We start from the raw sequence: 19,696 nt of genomic DNA, 5'->3' as shown, positions 1-19,696 counted from the left end.
GTTTAGCAGAAGAAAGAAAGTCATACAGGTTTGGAACAACTTGAGGAAGAGTAAATGATGACAGCATTTTCATTTTTGGGTGAACTATCCCTTTAAATGCAGTGTGTGTACAGTGTGTACAGTGATATACAGTGTATGTATATCCCACATTTGTGATGCATGTGAAAAAGACATTAAGGTTAAATGAGCTGATCTAATAGCTATGGCCTCCTATACCAAATGCCCTTATGTTTTTTTGGAGAAAAACTTGTTGTTTGGACTTGTTTATGAGTTTGACTTTAATGTTCTTAAAATGTCCAAGCAATTGGGATGAAATAAACAGTGTGTGGTGAGATGTTTGGCCTCTGAAAATAATCTGATAGGTTGACAAGTGCAGCCTACTTAGGTCTGCACTCACACACTGCGAAGGTCTAGCGGTTTGTAAAAAAAGGGGTTAGTAACCATACAGCAGTAAGATCTTCCTTTGTTGATCTCTTAAAGGGGCTTGTGTCATAGCATCACTTTGGGCAGTTTGAGTTCAGTTTTACAGATGCAAGGACAGGCTATAGTGACGAAGCGCAGAACAGCAGACATACAGTATAGGCTACAACATTACATTTAGTTTTTGCAGTATGCTGTAATGTGCATTTTTGGCTAGACCACTTAAATAAGGTTCACTGAGTGTTTCAGACAAAACGATCAACTTCTTCTTGAAAAGTAGGTGCTATATCATAGGTATATAGGTGCTAAATACCCAGCTGGATTGATCCAATCTGTCTGTTGCAATGGAATTTATTCACCTTCTAACGCTCTTCTTGACAATTCTGATCTCCAGCACAGGTATGAAAAGCTACTCACATGATTAATGGTTAATTATTATTTCTATTATTATATGCAATACATTACAGTATTCATATTTTATTGTTTCATTTCCATAACTGGCTAGATGGATGTTGTTTATATACAATATTCAAACATTCAAAACATTCCGGAAATTATCTTTCTCAACTGATTTAGAGATCACATGACATCCAAGGAGTAGGTCACTAATATTTGCATTTATTTGGATTATAAATGATTTACAACTGTCTAGGGCCAGGCGTAACATAAAGGAATGTGCGCTACTCACAATCTTGTGAATGATGTCAAACAAAAGTAGATTTATTAAAAAGAATTAAAAAAAGAATAGTGAAAACCAGAAACAAAAGGAACAAATTCAGGAGCGGATTTTGGCTTCAGACTTCGACCCATCAAAGGACACTGTTCCATTAAAAAAGAGCGGTTCGAATGCGGAAACAGCAGTCGATAAAGATGCACATTCTGGTGAACATATGCAACTGTCAGCTAGGCCACACTCTTTGAAGAGTTAGCCTTTCTGCAGTAGATTTCCGTTTCAAAGCAGGACAAACTGCAATGATGAGGTACCCAACCTCATGGCAGTAAAAACATTCATGGCTTTTCATACGGTCACTATCTCAGTTATCTTTACTATCTTTATCAACATCTTTAGAATTCCGTGTACGAACATAAGAATTTTGCTTAGCAGGTGACGAAAAAACCTGCCACTTAATGAGTGAGCACAAATTCATCAGAGAAAAGCTGCTTCTGTAAGAGTACTTTCTTTTTTTTCTTTTTTCTTTTTACTTTTTTTTATTGGAACAAAGAACACAAAGTTATCATGGATGCTACAATATCAGACAGTATCACAAAATAATTCCAACATCTTGATATACATTATCACACTTTCCTCAATGGTTTACATACATGATCCATTTTTCCCACAACTTGTTACATTTGTCAAATTTGAGCCTTAATATAAATGTAAGTCTCTCCATACTGTATATTTCGTTTACGATCCCTAGCCATTGATCCTTAGTTGGAGGGTCAACCTGCAACCATTTACGGGTTATTGCTTTCCTACTGCTTGCTAACAATATTTTTAATAAATATTTATCCTTGTCTAAAACATTTCCTGGTATTTTACCTAAATATATAGAAGTGAGCGAAAAATCAACCTCTACTCCCAACATTTTCCCAATCTCTGCCACTACTCCTTGCCAAAATAATTTTATTTTTGGGCATGCCCAGAAAATATGATAGTGATTAGCCATCGGGGTTTCGCATTGCCTCCAGCAAAAAGCCACGGCTCTGTGAGCCTGTATGAAGTGCTGTTAATTTAGGAGTTATAAATCGTACTAAATTTTTCCATCCAAATTCCCTTCAGGATCTTGAGTTTGTGGTATTTGCCTGTATCACACATATGTCTGTCCAGTCTTCATCTGTTATTTGTGAGTCAGACTCTTTCTCCCATTTTTGTTTAATGTATATTGATGAATGATTCTTGGAAGCTTGCATACTTCCATACAATCTAAACCAGCTTTTTGTTATCTTTTAATGTGTACGCATTTGAGAATATTGTAATTAAATTATGATCTTCCGGCAATGTTGTAAGAGTACTTTCTGTTCAAATAAACAATAAAAAAAAATAATAATAAAAAAAGACAGATCTCTACCAAGCAGTTAATGAATGTGAAAAAAAAAGACTATTTTGTCTGGTTGTTACTTGGTATTAAAGTGATGGATTAATTTGGAATTAGTTAAAATGCCATATTCACAGAGTTTTTTATTTTTAATTTGTAAGTAAAGGGCACTCTTTTGTTAGTGCCACTTCTTTAGCCACACTCTTAAAAATAAAGGTTATTTATTGGTATTGATGGTTAGATGAAGAACCTTTAACATCCATGGAACATTATCATTGCTCAAAAGGTTCATTATAATGGCAAAAAGTTTCTTTAGGATATTAAATGTTCTTTACACTAAAGAAAAAATGGTTCGAGAACAGTTCACTGAAAGGTTCTTTGGGGAACCAAAAATAATTATTCTATGAAAATCCTCTTTTGGAACCTTTAAAATTAAAAGAAGGAAAATTGAGCCAACTCCATACTGAAACTAAGATAACAGCTCCGCCAAGTGGAAAAATGATGCACAACAAATACATTAAAAGACAATCTGGGTGTTTGCAAATAGCGATGACCTGTTTTGTGGGTGGAGTCTACCTGGTGGCAGAAAATTACAGTTCTGAGTGAGTCGTCTATGGAAGCCACAGAATAAAAGATCTCACAATTCTGAGAGGAAAAAACACACAAAAAAGTATACTTAAGTTCATTTTATTAATTATACTTCAAGTGTATAATATATTTTTAAGTATACTTTATGTCGTAAGTATACTAATATCAATGTACTAGTAGTATAGCTTCTTATAGGTGTACTATTTCAATACTACTTGGGACTAAAGTGGCCCACATTTTAGTTTTTAAAGTATACATTAAGTATAACAATGGTAAATTTTACATCCTTAAAGGTGCTCTAAGTGATGTCACGCGTTTTTTAGGCCAAAATATTTTTTGTCACATACAGCAAACATCTCCTCACCATCCACTAGCTGCCTGTCCCCTGAACACACTGTAAAAAAACGCGGTCTCTCTAAACACCACAGGCTCCACAAACAGCAACAAAAACAAACTGGGCTCACCCGCACCACGAAAACATAACAAACTGTTCCAGCCAATAACTGACAAGAATGATTTGGGGGTGGGGTTTGGGGGGTTAGTGCGCGGATGGAGGGAGGAGGGAGGGTCTAGCTAGCCTCCGTTTTGTTTGACAATACTTCGAATGTCAACAAGAAGTGACATCACCCAACATCACTTAGAGCACCTTTAAATCAATCTATACGGATTCTCAAGTAAACAAATACAGAAGGAATGGTAATACAATTGTTAGCAACTTCCCGAAACTGGAAGAAAAAAAAGTTACAGCACAGATTTAGCAATGGATTCATGATTGTTTTGAACTTTGAAAAGTTTTTAAGCAAGTACATTAGTACACAACGAGTTTACAAATACATTTTTTTTTGTTTTTACTGCAACTTACAAGTGAGCGATAGTTTAGAGTTCTTAAATATTTGTAACACATTTTTTAGTTTATGAAAGTACACTTTTAAATATAGTAAAGTACAGTATTAGTAGTTTTATACAGCAAGTACTTCATACTTAAGCCTGGTTTCACAGACAGGGTTTAGATTAAGCCAGGATTATTATGACTTAGTTTAATTAGGACATCTAAGTAGCTTTATATGTGCCTTTAGAAAAACAACAACAATGGCACTGACGTATTTTAAGATACTTTACTGTATTTCTGCCACCACAATGTGCAAGCAGCTGCAGTGATGTACAGAAACTGTGGCGTCTGCTCCCTAATGATCTAAATAAATACATTTAAGGGTTAAAAGCTGTTATATTGTTAAAAGTTAAAATTTAAACCAAGGCATGACACATTTTTAAAAATAACTTCTCTTCTTGTTTCTCTCCTCAGCATCCAGAAACCATGTGTTTGTACAGACGGGAGACTCTGTTAAGCTGGACTTAAATAAAACACTGCCACACTTTACAAGATTTGTCTGGACAAATGATAAATCAGACAATGTAGTCAAATTTTCAAATCAATCTGGAGATTTCATACTTCACAGTTTATATAAGGACAGAGTGGATTTTAACACGGAAACCTTCTCTCTAACACTGAAGAACATGCAGAAGACCGACAGTGGACTCTACACAGCAAAAACAATAGGACAAAAATACACATTTGTTGCTGAACACAATGTATCAGTAATAGGTAATTGTTGGACAAATTTTAAGATCAGAATTTCAAGAGTATCTGCGTTATGATGTAGCAGAAACATGGACGATATTGTTAGTTGTGCATCTACTTACAGAGTAAAAGTTTACAATGCATTTTTAAAAATCTCAAGTAAATCTGCAGTAGTAAAAATTATTATTATTACATGGAAATGAAAGCAAATACAATGTTTTACATCAACTAAAATATGATGTGATGTGATGCAGTGGTTGTTCTGGTGTGACGAGCAGAAGTCATCTCACTTCATCTAAAAAGAGTCCAAGTAAAGTGTCAAAGAAAGTCTTGTCACTCAACATAGGGGAGCAGAAAAGCACCAGAATAATTATCTTTGTTGCATTGTATTGCTACAACATGCTCTTTAAAAAGTCATTTTTAACCCATATCTTCATGCAAAATGTTCTTAAATATGTGTTTCAGATCCAGTGGATTCTCCTGTCCTGAACTGGAATGCCACCATGATCAGTGTTAACTCCTGTATTGTGAATGTCTCGTGTAGTGGTTATGTCCTTACACTCAGCACCAGCTACCACACCAACAGCTGCATTGAAGAGCAAGTGGCATCTACTGAAATGCAGACTCTAACCCTGCATTGTATAGAAAACATAGTTGTTTGTAACTATAGTAACCCAGTCAGCTGGAAGAATGACACCATAGAGATTAACCCCATTTGCACACCTCATGAGCAAACCTTAAGTAAATAACTTACATCATATAATTAATTTCTTTAAAATGTATTTTCAATACTGAGATACACTCAATGATTGTTCTGATGGCTGTAGTTGTTAATGTGATGTCTTGCATTTCAGCAGAGAATCCCAAAGAAAGCAACAGTCCTCTCAATTGGCACTTGATGATTGGCACAATCATCGCTGTTGTTCCAGTGGTGGTTTTAGCAGCAGTTTCTGTGATATGCTGCTCTTACAAGAAGCATAAAAAAGGTATTTTTGTCTTAATGAAATAAAAAGGACTGTATCCTCGATTTATTCGAGGTACTCAATCGCTGGCTGAAGGAAAAGCAAAGAACACACACAAATAGTCACACTTACACTTTCTGTGATGACAATAATGATCAGTTGTTTCTTTAAAATAATACTATTCTAAATCTCTTAGGGGCCCAAGAAGAGAATCAAACAATTTATGCACAAGTTCAGGTAATATTTTTTTTTTGTGCAGCCATCTTAGATAATAAATGCTCTTAATTCAAGAATGAATTAATGAATCCTAACCCATAATTCTCCAGAATGTCAATTTTTGCTGTAGAATTATTGCAAATACATCAAACCTCTTCAGTGTCCATACTACTAGCCATATTGTAAATGTAAATGTAAATGTGTAGAAGGATTTGTGACTGTTTGATTGGATTGTTCCGCAGCCAAAGATTAAAGAGCAAAGACCCCTGGAGATGTTGGAGAAATCAACGAATCCTCAAACTGTCTATGGGTTTACAGGAGAGCACAAACAAACTCACAATACCGGTCAGAACATGCCTAGTCCTGAGGTAAGAAAGAGAAGAAGACATTTACTTTCCTCATTGTGCAGACACTTAATACATGCTCATACAAAGCCTTGCGAAGACAGACAGACAGACAGACAGACAGACAGACAGACAGACAGATAGATAGATAGATAGATAGATAGATAGATAGATAGATAGATAGATAGATAGATGGAAAATGTATGTACTTAGTTTGTATTTACTGTATGTATATTCACAGATACGGACACAGGTGCAAACAGAGAATCACCCCAGCACCACCTACAGTACAATAGGACAACACCAAAAAACATCATTTCCTACTGAAACAGGCAATACACTTTATTCAGTAGTGTGTAAATCCTCAAAAGGGAGACAACTTGAGGATGAATATATGTAAAAATGTGGCTGCAAACAGTGGATGCTGCTGTGTTCATCAATAGATCGTAAACGTGCCATGCACAAGCATAAAAATGCAAGTCAATATATGAGTGATAATTGTATTGTTGTAGTTGCCTGATTGTCATTAAAGTGTTTATTTCATGTTCTGACTTATTTTGCAATCATACAGCTCATAATATTATTTGGATTTATATAATCATGTCTCTCTCTTGAATATCTCTCTCTTTGTATATTAAAGGAGTGTTTCAGGTTAAATGTGATTTTCAAGCACTATTTACAATATTTTGTCTCATTTGCAAAGAAGAAGATTTTCAGTCATATTTTTCACAAAACATACAAAAGCAAAACTCATAAAAGTATGACAGAATTGTGCTTTTACACAATTTATGAACAGTATGAAGTTTCATAACATTTTATATTAATGTCCAATAAACAGATCAATATAAAATTGTTATTGTAAAATAACAAAGTGTTATATTTTTGTTAATTACTTTAACACATTAAACTTTAGTTTTTTATATATTGGCGTCTGGGTTGTGAGTCACTGACTCGAAAGTTGAAAATGAAGGCCAGGTGACATTTATATTGATCAATAATTCAGTATGACATAATGACTGTAATTGGCCACCTAGACATTACATTATCTTTAAATATATTAAAGACTTATATGGCCCTGTTTCCACCTGGTTAAGATGCATTTTTGGTGGTTTGATTACAAGTGGCCAGTGCTAAATACAGGTGGAAACATGGTCAAAACAATCAAAATGTTATCACTGAACTGAGATCAGCTGCATGTGAAACATCAGCTACAGAATGTCTGATTTTGTTTTATTGTGGAAAGAAAAAAGGCCTAGAAAAGTGAAATTAGTTTTGAGAAAAGATCTAGCATCATTTGTTAGCAGATTCCACAGGATGTGGTGCAGATTGCAACTTTTTATATAGATGTCTTTAAAGTTTTTGTGTAAAAACCTCTTTTGAGTCACACGCACGCGCACACACACACACACGCACACACACACCCTTATGATCCATGTATTAATGTGAAGGAGATGTGTTCGTTAAATGAGAAGTCAAAATGTGCTTATACTGTTTAAAACAGGGCTCCGTGAGGAACTTTCCATTTCCGTTATAGGGAGTCTCAGCAGCCGTCATTTTCAGTTCTGTTTTTAGTCTTTTCTTTTTGTGAAGATGGCAGTACATCACCTACTCGTATTTCTTCTTTTTCTTCTGACCTTCAAAACAGGTAAAAACACATGTTCATTATGTTAATTGATCATTAATGACTATATTGTGACAGTGATGACTGGACAGAGCACGGCTCAGATACGGCCTACTTACATTTATTGGCATTTTCTCTAAATTATACTGATTTATATAAAATTTGTATATAATTATACAATTTTAACTTGTGTCAATTATTTTGTCTGATTAATTTGTAAAAGTATTCTGAAAAGAAATTGACAAAAAAAATGCTAGGTTATTTTTTTTTTTTTTTACCCATATGGGTTCAGCCTGTTAGGTAATTTTATAGGGTTATTTTTTATATATGTATATAATATATATATATTTTATATATTTTTACCCATATGCTGGGACAGTCAGTTCTACCAAACCAACTACTTCCCTATGGGAGCCAAAGGAATAACTTTTTAAAAAACACATGCATGAAACAATGGGCTCTCTAGATTATTGATAAGTAGCCTTATATTGTAACAAGAAATGTAACAAGTATGGATATATTATTTATTTTTAATAAATATGACACCTGGATTAATATTAATAACAAGAAATGTGAGACAATCAGTATGAAGCAGGACACATGGTTTATGACTAAACTTTCCTCCCTATGAGGTAATCAGCAGCCAGCAAATATCAGATATGTGCATTATAGCTGTATTACATTTTTATTATGCTATTCTCTCTTTAAGAAGTTTTATTAAATGTCAAATATATTATTTATTTGATCATGCCTCTTTGAACTTGATCGTGTTCTGTCTTTAGGAATTTTGATTTGTGATCTTAATATCATGCCACATAGTTTTTCTGATCATTGTCCAGTGGTATTTAATGTGAATCTCCCAAGTGTATGTCCTTCTGCTCCTATGTTGATGGTATATTCCCGTATATTCACCCCACTTACAGCATCAGAATTTCTAAATGCTTTTATTGCCTAAAGTAAAGCTGTGGATGGCTGAAAATCTCGCTCAATTGAATGAAAACAAAATGGAAATTATTATTTTTGGTCACACAGCTGGTAAAGAAAGTTTCTTTCAAGTAAAGAACTTGGGAGTCATTTTTGACTCATCTATCATATTTGACAAACAGATAAAGACGGTGGTTCATATTGCTTCTTCTATTTAAGAGCAATAGCCAAACTGAAACCAATTCTCTCAGCTAGCGACCTGAAAAAACTTGTCCACGCTTATATTTTTTCCCGTCTAGATTATTGTAGTGCACTTTATGTTGGGACCTGTCAAACACACGTCACCCGCTTGCAGCAAGTACAAAATGCTGCTGCTAGGTTGTTAATGAATGCTAGGAAAACTGATACATGTCCTTATAATCTTTTTTAGGTTGGCTATCAATACATTTTAGGATACAGTATAAGATTCCGATATATGTTTTTAAAGGACTTCACAGAATGACGCCAGAATACTTATCTGAGCTTACTAAGTTCAGGCGTAAGACTAGGATGTTCTAACTATTCCTTGTGCGCTTATCAAATTGAAGGGTGATTGTGCTTTCTCTGTCACTGGTCCTAGATTGTGGAATACTCTGCCATTGGATATTGGATCTTCCTTGACTCTTCTTTTTTTGAATGACCACTGAAAATCTTATCTGTACTCTTTGGCATTTTAGTACATTAATACATGGATGTTTTCATGTTTTGTCTTATTGTTCTGTTGCTTTTTATTGCAATGTACAGCATTTTGGAACTACGGTGGAATTCACCAGCTGCAGTCAGAAACTCTTTCTCTCTCTCTCTCCTCAGGGAATGCGTTGGAGATCTCTGTGTTTGTGAAGACGGGAGATTCTGTTCAACTGGATATACAGGCACAGAAACTACCAGAGTTTGATGATTTATCCTGGATAAATGATAAATCAGAGATTATAGTTAAATATATACATGAATCTAAAAAAGTAAGACTTCATTCTTCCTACAAGGACAGAGTGGATTTCAATGATGAAACCTTCTCTCTCACACTGAAGAACATGCAGAAGACAGACACTGGACTCTATACAGCAAAGACAAGTGGAGAATCAGAGAAAATTATTGTTACATACAGAGTATCTGTTATAGGTGAGTGTGATTTTGCTTGGTGTTTTCATATCATAAGACTCATTTATGTTCAGCTTTTTATTCTGTGCAATATTATACTGTACAAGTAGTGAAATGACATGTTTATATCTTTAGAAAAATATCAATTTGTTAATGTGTTTTTGGTCATCAGTTTATCTGCTACTCCATGAACTGTAAAGTCATACTGTAAAATTACAGTCATGCAAGTCTGTACATGTTGTAAACAACTATTGAAATTGGACAGCTTACAACAGAGTGATGTATGATATTGTTAAAAAATAAATGTGTGTTTCAGACGCTGTTGATGCTCCTGTTCTGACTGTAAACTCACACTGGTCCAGCAGTGACTCCTGTACTGTGAACTTCACATGCAGAGCTCATGACCTCATGATAAACTCTAGCTATCAGAACAACAGATGCTCTCCAGAGGAAGTGACATCACAAATCAACACTCTCATCCTGAACTGCAGTGAGGAATCCATCATCTGTAACCATAGCAACACTGTCAGCTGGAAAAAACACAGAATAAACATTACACAGCTCTGTGCCAATAATAAAGGTATATTGCCAAACACAAACAAACAATACATTAAGAGTGCAAATTAACATCTCTCAAATCAAATATCTCTGTTTGGTCACTTAATAATCTAAATGCTGCATTGCTGAGTGACCTCAGAATACTTGAACTGATAAGTACAGTAATGAAGTGTGTCTCACTTTTCAGAAAACAACTCCAGTGACACCAAGACTGAGCCATCTCTCCAGTTGTGGACATATATTTTGGGGGCAGTGTGTCTTTTTTGGGGAATTGCATTATAGTATTTATTGCAAGTGTAAAAAAGTTACGTCCATGTTGACTGTTGTCCATGATTTATTAAGGATTACTGCATCAGCAACTATAAAGAGTCTATATGATTAATAGATTAAGAAATATATGAATTGCTATTAATTAAATGTGCCAATGCCATCATGTATTAATTCCTTATTTACATAATAATATTAGATAATAGTGTAAATTAATGCGTTTATTACCACAATGGGTAAAAACTACTTCAACTCTCAGTTGTCTGCTTTAATTCATCCTTAGCTAATGATTTGCAAATCTATCATGTTATGACTTTACTTGTCGAGGCACATGACTATTAAATAACTGTCAAGTAATAAGACATTTTGGTTATAGGTTATGGGGCAGTTGCACATGCAGTGAATGTAATGTCAGAGATTGTGTTTGAAAAATGGTCAGATTAGATTAACTATTGTCCATTCTGTTTGTCACAGAGCAGACATTTTTCTTTTTGACACTGGTGTCATATACATCCACATAAGTACTTAACAACTCAACACACACTGACAACACAAACACATAATTAAACAGAATTACACTATCCACATCATTCTAAACATATTTCCCAAACATCCCCATCCCATAAAACCAAAAACTTAATTAAAAAAGCGCTATAATGCCAACCGTCTTGTATTGCTTCAGAAAAAAAATGGAGAGTCATAAAAGAATCACTGCTGCCATTGGGACAAAATTTTTTTGTATACGTATTTCTTAAGGCCAAAGGAATTTGGAGTCTATGCCATTTCAGAAGTAGAGTAAAAGGGATGAGTATGGTCATTAAATATCTTTCTGCCCAGTGATCTTATCTGCTTGATTGATTATTTGTGAAAATTTGTTCTTCTGTTTAAGTGTTTGACTGTGTGATTACCATACCATGAAACAATATATGTAAGGACCTATAAACCATAGCTGGAGTGTGTGAGCTAATGTCAAAACTCCTCAATTTGTTAAGACGACCAAGTTGCTGCCATGCCTTCCTGTCTACATTACTTTTGATGCTAAGATTATTGTCAACCTGTACAGTTTGTCCCTTTTGGTTTGTATGCAAGGCCTATTCTCGTTTGGTTCCTCGAGCATAGCTCTTTTTCAATATTAAGATAAAAAACACTATCTACTATCAAACCAACAAATATCGATATACTCAAAGTATGAGTTCATTGAAACCAATGCCATACCAGCACTGTAATTCATTAATGTATACAGAGAACAGTATTGGAGACAGTGCACAACCCTGTGGTACACCAGTATTTAAAACTAAGTCAGACATGATATTATTGACACGCTGGGGTCAATCTTTAAAAAAATTCTTTAATCCATGAAATCATTCAGCTACTAACACCTAAATCATAAAGGTGCTTTAAAAGAAGATGAGGTTGGACAGTATTAAAAGCAGACGAGAAATCCATAAAGAGAATTCTAGCATAAGTATTTGATTTATCTAGATGATTTTGAATTTTATTCAGAAGAGTGAGAGAGGCATCCACAGTGCTCCAATTAGCCCGGTAGATCTATAGATACAATTACACACGCTGCGAAGAACCGATGTGAAAAGTCGGGTGAAAGTCATTTAACGGTTTTGCATAGGGTATCTTGGGCACAGGGATGACAGTGGAATTCTTCCAGACCAATGGTAACCACTGTCCAGGAAAATTTGAAACAGCCTTGTACACACATGTCCTAGTTGTACTGCACTTTCTTTCAGGACTTTCCTCTTCCGGCCATCTGGGCCAGGTGCCTTGTGCGGTTTCACTTTACGAAGCACTGCAATAATCCTGTATCGTCATAGGCTATTATTGAGTCATGGGCATTGATTCATTAACAGTCAAATCACTTCAATCATTGTCAAATCTTGAATAAAAAAAATATTAAGATTATTTGCAAAACAGTGAGATTCCTCATATTGTTGAACTGGTTTCTTTTGTCTACCCATCAGTACATTCTGCACAGTAGGACAACACCAAAATCCAGCAGGCCCTGTCGAAAAACAAACCTTACAATTTATTCAACAGTGTGCAAACAACCAACCAAGAAACCACCCACCATTTCATCTGAAGACGCATAACTATGAAACTATGTTTGTCACATGGGGAAGTTTCTCAAGGGCTTATCTCAAAATGGCATTCAGCTCTTACTATCTCTGTATGGTAGAAAAGATAAAAACAGTATGCTAGTAGGCTATTCTGAAATTTGGCCAAGGATTTTTGTCCAATTAAAACGTGTTTTCTATAGCATTGGTTTTGTAGTATTGGTTTCAAACATCCAGACCAGGGCTGCATTTCCAAAAAGCATCGTAAGCCTAAGTTGATCGTAGAACAATTGCCACCAATGGTCTACTGTATACGTTCAACTTAGGTTTAAGATACTGTTGGGAATCTCAGCCCTGAACTTCCAAAACTAGAAGGTGATTCTTTTACATTCTACATGGTAGTGGTTTCATTCTGTGGACATTGTGTCCATTCACATCCAGCACATGAGCAATATCCAAAACAGATTGACCAGATTTAGCCGTTTTAACAAAATCTTCCTTGGTTACAGATGACAGCTTCTTCCACCATGGTCATTTTTACTAAAACCCTCAAAATAACACCTAATAATATAGCTATTCGCCACATAGTGATTTATTGAATTATAGGCTGGGGATAAAGAGTGCAAGCTTGGTATGACGACTTTGGCCAAAAATGACGTTTGCACATACAGTAGGTAGCCTATGTTTCATTGCATCATGACAAATTAAACAATTGAAACATGGAACGTGTACATTAGTTTTACACTCACATCATGCATAAAAAATATTCAATAAATATTTTAATCAAAAGCTTAAAGTGCAAAGAAGCCAATTTTCCTAAGAGGGACATCACTTTTGGCCACTACTGTATGTAAGGACCACCCATCGGCCCAACAATGGAATCCAAAGGCTTGGACGAAGGTATAATACGTGTAGTAATACTTAATTTAGCAGAATTTAGTTTCAGTTTTACTTCCGCTCTATGCTTAATCTGACTCCAATTTCAAATGATTATTAAATGTAGACTTTTTCGAATTAGGATCTAATCACAAATATTGGTTATGTATTCATTTAGATATTTGATTATTCTGGGTATCCCATCATTTTTAATAATTCGTTCATTAGGGACCCTCACGTCGGCTGGTCATGTTCTCACGGACACAAACTCACCAGTTCTGATCTTAGTCAGAGTGTGCAGGGTTCAGTTCAGTTCATCTTTATTCATTTCCCGAAGGCAATTTGGTTGCAGCAAACAAGCATACAGATAAAACAGTATCACACACACATACACGAAAATAGGAGAAAAGAAAAAGTATGCAATAAATACATTTACCTAGAATTTAAAAACTTTACAGCTGAGGGGACAAATGAATTTTTAAACCGATTAGTTTTACTAAGCGGAGTTCTATACCGGCTACCAGACGGGAGAAGATAGAACTCAGAATGCAAGGGGTGAGAATCATCTAACAAAATGTTCTTGGCTTTACCCAAAGCCTGTCTATGGTATAACTGAGCCATAGTCATCTGCTTCCTCCCTGTTATTTTGTTTCCCTGATTTACCATCCTCTCAATGCGGTTTTTATTTTTCACATTCAGAGAGTTGAACCAGCACAACAATGAAAAGGATACAACCGACTCAATATAGGAGCTATAAAACATGCACATCAATGTTTTATCCACATTAAATGACCTCAGTTTCCGTAAGCAATACAATCTTTGCTGCCCTTTCTTACACAAAGCATCAGTATTTGCGGAAAACGTCAATTTACAATCTAATACAGTACCCAAATACTTGTACTGTTCAACACTCTGGATACCCGCTCCATTAATACTTATCTGCTTATCATCAATTGATTTCCCCCTCAATCTATAATCAATAGTCATCTCTTTAGTTTTCAGAACATTAAGTTTTAAAAAAGCATTCTGACACCAAACAATAAAATCCTCAACCACAGGACCATGCGTAGAATCCACCTCACTTAATAAGCTAACGATTACAGAGTCGTCAGCAAATTTTAAGATGTGCCTATTTCCAAAACTACTCTTACTGTCATGATCCTGCCATCTAGTCATTGATGTTCTTTAAGTCTTGAGGCAGGATCATGACAGACCCATGTTTTATGTGCACACACATGGCCTTTTGCTGGGCCATGTGCTTGTGTTGTCTTGTCATCTAGCCCCGCCCTCCTTGTTATCCTTGTTTAGTCATTATTGTTTCCCCATTATCACCTGTCGCCCTCATTATTTGTTCCCTATTTAATCCCCTCATGTCTGCTGTCTTGTGTCGGTTCATTGTCGATCAATTTCATACTTTGTGTGATCGCTTTGTGAGTATTCCTGTCCAGTGAAGTTCTGATCCTGTATTTGCTGTTTATCTGTAGTCTAGTTACGTCAAGTCTAAGTCATAGTCTAGTTAGTATTCATTGTCCTGTCTTGTTTTGCCCCCTCGTGGGCTTTGTTTTCCCTGTTATTTGTACAATAAACTGTGTTGCTGTGACTACTGTCTGCAATTGGGTTCATCTCCACACATCCCATAACACTTACACGCAGAGTAGTTTTGGAACTCATACATTTAGTTTTTGCAATATATGCTGTAATAAGCATTTTTGGCTAGACCACTTAAATAAGGTTCACTGAGTGTTTCAGACAAAATGATCAACAATCGAAAGTGAGGCTCCGGTGGGAAAAACCATAGACAGTATATAAACTGGACACAGCGACCCCATTGGATTCAACGAAGACAAGTGAAGCCAAATAGAAGCTCTTACTTCCTGGGGGTCGAGTGTACTGCGCAGCCTCAAACTGAGCTTGACGACGTAGATGTGACGTGAGCAACCCGTCTGTCTTCAAGTAGCTGTGCCAAGAGAAATCTAAATCATTCCCTTCCGAAACTTGCAGAGACGAAGAGTGTGAGTAGGAGGTGTCCATGAGCTAGCAGCAGGAGAAACTTTTGCTATGTATTCTGATTAATTATTTTGTCACTTTGCCTCCACGTCCCCGCGATTGCCCGCGAGCTTCTCCTCCTGTCCATACGGTAATTCTCTACTGTGCGACAGAGAGTCGCGTGGTTATGACGCAATCGTTAGCCTAATTTTACAAAAATTGCTTCTACGGGGCCATAATGGAAGCTACAAGGTAATGAAGCCTTTTATACATTTTCGTGTTTCTTTAGAAATAAATAATGGACAAATGGAGTCTTTAAACGCCTCAGATGTGAAGTTATTCGCTGTCAAAGTGACGCCAAAATGAATGGAAGTCAATGGGATGCTAACAGCAGGTGGGGGTCCGCTAGCCAATGGCGGCACCCGGGGGTACCTTCAAAATAATAGAAAACCCTGCCCGCCTGGGGAAAAACCCCGGAAGTAAAGATAAACAACAATTGGACTATACCAACCTGAAGCTGCTGCCACGATTTACACTTTTGGATGTTAATATCCAATATGGGATATGTATATAGTTCATTCCTGCTTCTTTTTTTACTTTCTGAATTATATATAAAAAACATTTTATTTATAAATTAATTTCACTGTATATAGTCTAAAGTATGAAAGAAATGTATGTACAGTTTTAGAATTGACACAATATCATTAAACACAACAATACGCCATCGCATTCACGACTCTCCTGTGATTAAAGGCGACACTTCTGGTTTTCTTCCCACCGGAGCCTCGCTTTCGATTTCAAAATAAGGGCTGCGTGAAATCAGCGTACTAGGAAGGTATTTAGAAGAATGTCAGTAACCAGACAGTTTTTGGGTCCCATTGACTTCCATAGTAGGAATAAAATATACTATGGAAGTCAATGGGACCCAAAAACTGTCTGGTTACTGACATTCTTCTAAATATCTTCCTTTGTGTTCAGCAGAAGAAAAAAATTCATACAGGTTTGAAACAACATGAGGGTGAGTATATGATGACAGAATTTTCATTTTAAAAGTGAACTACTCCTTTAAATACTTGTAAAAAAAAAATTTGTTTATGAAAGTACACTTTTAAATATAGTAAAGTATAAGTAGTTTTGTACAGCAAGTACACTTCATACTTAGGCCTGGTTTCACAGACAGGGTTTAGATTAAGCCAGGATTATGACTTAGTTTAATTAGGACATCTAAGTAGCTTTTATATATGTGCCTTAGAAAAAAAACAATGGCATTGAAGTTGATACTTTACTGTATTTCTGCCACCACAATGTGCAAGCAGCTGCAGTGATGTACAGTAACTGTGACGTCTGCTCCCTAATGATCTTAATAAATACATTTAAGGGTTAAAAGCTGTTGTATTGTTAAAAGTTAAAATTTAAACCAAGTGTCACAGTGTCTGGTTTGAGTTCCCTGGGTCACCACTAGATGTCCTCCTTCCCCACGGTGTCTGTCACATTCTGAACTACATTCCCCACGATCCTTGTTTCTTCATTGCACTCAGCTGTCCCTTGTCACTAATCATTGCACTCTGCCAATTCCCCATTAGCATTGTCATTTCCCTGTGTATATAACCCTGTCTGTTTTAGTATGTGTCACGGAGTCCTTGTAATTATCACGCCACTTCTGAGTTCTGTTTCTAAGTCTGTTATTGCCCGTTGTTTATGTTTATGTTTATGTTTATGTTTGATTGCTACCCTGGTTATGACCTCTGCCTGGACTGGATTTTGAGTAACGAATTTCCCTCATTAAAGATACTTACTGCATTTGGATCTTCTCCTGTGTTTCCTAGTGTGGATCGTGACAGAAGGACTCCGTCACACACAAAGATCCAGCGGTATGTTCGCCAACTTCTCTGCCCCAGCCACTGAGCGGGAGAGGAGAGAGCGTTTTGAGGGAACCCGTCTGGTCATTTTTCGCGGGACCCGGGGAGGTCGCAGAGGAGTGGTTGGTCGAGAGGGAATCCAACACCACTCTCCACCATGGCCCCCCTTCGACTCTGGGCTGGTGAGGGACGGGTCGGAGCCACCGTCTCGCCGTCGTAGACGGAGAGGGGGTAGGAGATGCAAGTCTGCCAGTCCGGAGACTGATCTCACCCCAGAGGTCGTGCCTGTGCAGCCCGCTATCATCCCAGAGGTCGTCCCCGTGCAGCACGCTGTCGTCCCAGAGGTCGTGCCCGTGCAGCACGCTGTTGTCCCGGAGGCAGTGACCGAGCAGCCCGCTGTCATCCCGGAGGCAGTGCCCAAGCAGCCCGCTGTCGTTCCGGAGGTCGTCCTGCCACGGCCAAGAGAGCTGTCTTCCTGTTCCACGCATTGGCAGTTCTGCATGTATGGAGGAAGCATGTTGTCCCGGAGGCCGTGCCAGAGCAGTCCGCTGTCGTCCCGGAGGCAGTGCCCGAGCAGCCCACTGTCGTCCCGGAGGTCGTCCTGGAGCAGTCCACCATCAGTCCTGCCACGGCCAGGAGAGCGGTCTTTGGGTTTTACGCATTGGCGGTTCTGCACGCTTGGAGGAAGCACTTGAGTTCCGCCCAAGCCAGAGACTGTTCACGTTACGTCTGCCCAGCCAGAGACTGTTCCTGAGCCTGTGTCTTCGGACAAGATGGCCGCCACAGAGACTGTTCACGTCACGTCTGCCGAGCCTGTTCACGTCACGCCTGCCGAGCCCGGGTCTTCGGACAAGATGGCCGCCGCCGAGAGTGTTCACGTCACGTTTGCCGAGCCTGTGTCTTCCGACAAGATGGCCGCCGCCGAGCCTGTTCACGTCACGCCTGCCGAGCCTGTGTCTTCGGACAAGATGGCCGCCGCCGAGACTGTTCACGTCACATCTGCCGAGCCTGTGTCTTCGGACAAGATGGCCGCCGCTGAGCCTGTTCACGTCACGTCTGCCGAGCCTGTGTCTTCGGAGAAGATGACCGCCGCCGAACCTGTGTCTTCAGACAAGATGGCCGCTGCCGAGCCAGTGGTGTCTGTTCCTGAGCCGGTGGTGTCTGTTCCTGAGCCGGTGGTGTCTGTTCCTGTTCCTGAGCCGGTGGTGTCTGTTCCTGAGCCGGTGGTGTCGGTTCCAGTTCCTGAGCCGGTGGTGTCGGTTCCAGTTCCTGAGCCGGTGGTGTCGGTTCCAGTTCCTGAGCCGGTGGTTCCAGTTCCTGAGCCGGTGGTTCCAGTTCCTGAGCCGGTGGTGTCTGTTCCTGAGCCGGTGGTGTCTGTTCCAGTTCCTGAGCCGGTGGTGTCTGTTCCAGTTCCTGAGCCGGTGGTGTCTGTTCCAGCGCCGTGGCCGCCCGAGGGGTCGTCTCCGCCGTGGCCGCCCGAGGGGTCGTCTCCGCCCTGGCCGCCCAAGGGAGGGTCTCCGCCCTGGCCGCCCGAGGAAAAGTCTCCGCCCTGGTCGCCCAAGGGAGAGTCTCCGCCCTGGCCGTCCGATGGACTGTCGTTTCAGCCCTGGCCGCCTGCACGACCTGCTCCGCCCTGGCCACTCGAGGGAAAGTCTGCTTCGCCCTGGCCGCCCGATGGACTGTCGTCTCCGCCCTGGCCGCCAGATGAACTGTCACTCCCTGTCCCCGTTTCCCTCCATGGACCTGGCCCCCCATCCCTCCCCCTGATCCTCCACCAGTCCACCTCCCGCCTGGACTCTTGTTTTGTCTGTCATGTCTTGGAGCGTCTGGTAGCCGCTCCGTAGAGGGGGGGTTATGTCACAGTGTCTGGTTTGAGTTCCCTGGGTCACCACTAGATGTCCTCCTTCCCCACGGTGTCTGTCACATTCTGAACTACATTCCCCACGATCCTTGTTTCTTCATTGCACTCAGCTGTCCCTTGTCACTAATCATTGCACTCAGCCAATTCCCCATTAGCATTGTCATTTCCCTGTGTATATAACCCTGTCTGTTTTAGTATGTGTCATGGAGTCCTTGTAATTATCACGCCACTTCTGAGTTCTGTTTCTAAGTCTGTTATTGCCTGTTGTTTTGTATGTTTATGTTTGATTGCTACCCTGATTATGACCTCTGCCTGGACTGGATTTTGAGTAATGAATTTCCCTCATTAAAGATACTTACTGCATTTGGATCTTCTCCTGTGTTTCCTAGTGTG

General features: G+C 38.7%; 2 protein-coding genes across 3 annotated transcripts; both read left to right on the top strand.

Annotated features, from left to right (window-relative positions):
- The first annotated feature begins 410 nt into the window (after positions 1 to 410).
- Positions 411 to 7,071, top strand: LOC311087399 (CD48 antigen-like). 2 transcript variants are annotated; one of them, XM_084120717.1, is made up of 7 exons: positions 411 to 819; positions 4,351 to 4,650; positions 5,092 to 5,367; positions 5,481 to 5,612; positions 5,785 to 5,825; positions 6,047 to 6,172; positions 6,390 to 7,071. In XM_084120717.1, exons 1-7 carry the CDS (start codon positions 765 to 767, stop codon positions 6,546 to 6,548), a joined length of 1,089 nt encoding a protein of 362 aa, XP_083976843.1. In that variant the 5' UTR covers positions 411 to 764; the 3' UTR covers positions 6,549 to 7,071. The 2 variants fall into 2 exon arrangements, with proteins under 2 accessions (XP_083976843.1, XP_083976844.1); XM_084120718.1 differs by having other exon boundaries at positions 628 to 819; positions 5,484 to 5,612; positions 6,390 to 6,802.
- A 567-nt stretch (positions 7,072 to 7,638) lies between these two features.
- LOC311086760 (CD48 antigen-like) lies at positions 7,639 to 11,603 on the top strand. Its single transcript, XM_084119812.1, has 4 exons — positions 7,639 to 7,793; positions 9,543 to 9,851; positions 10,147 to 10,410; positions 10,576 to 11,603. Exons 1-4 carry the CDS (start codon positions 7,739 to 7,741, stop codon positions 10,668 to 10,670), a joined length of 723 nt encoding a protein of 240 aa, XP_083975938.1. The 5' UTR covers positions 7,639 to 7,738; the 3' UTR covers positions 10,671 to 11,603.
- The last annotated feature ends 8,093 nt before the right edge of the window (positions 11,604 to 19,696 follow it).

Source organism: Abramis brama (genome assembly GCF_963993115.1).
Source record: "Abramis brama genome assembly, chromosome: 7".
Classification (NCBI taxonomy): Eukaryota; Metazoa; Chordata; class Actinopteri; order Cypriniformes; family Leuciscidae; genus Abramis; species Abramis brama.
Note: the sequence above shows the minus strand (reverse complement) of the source record. Positions and strands in the feature narration are given on the sequence as shown.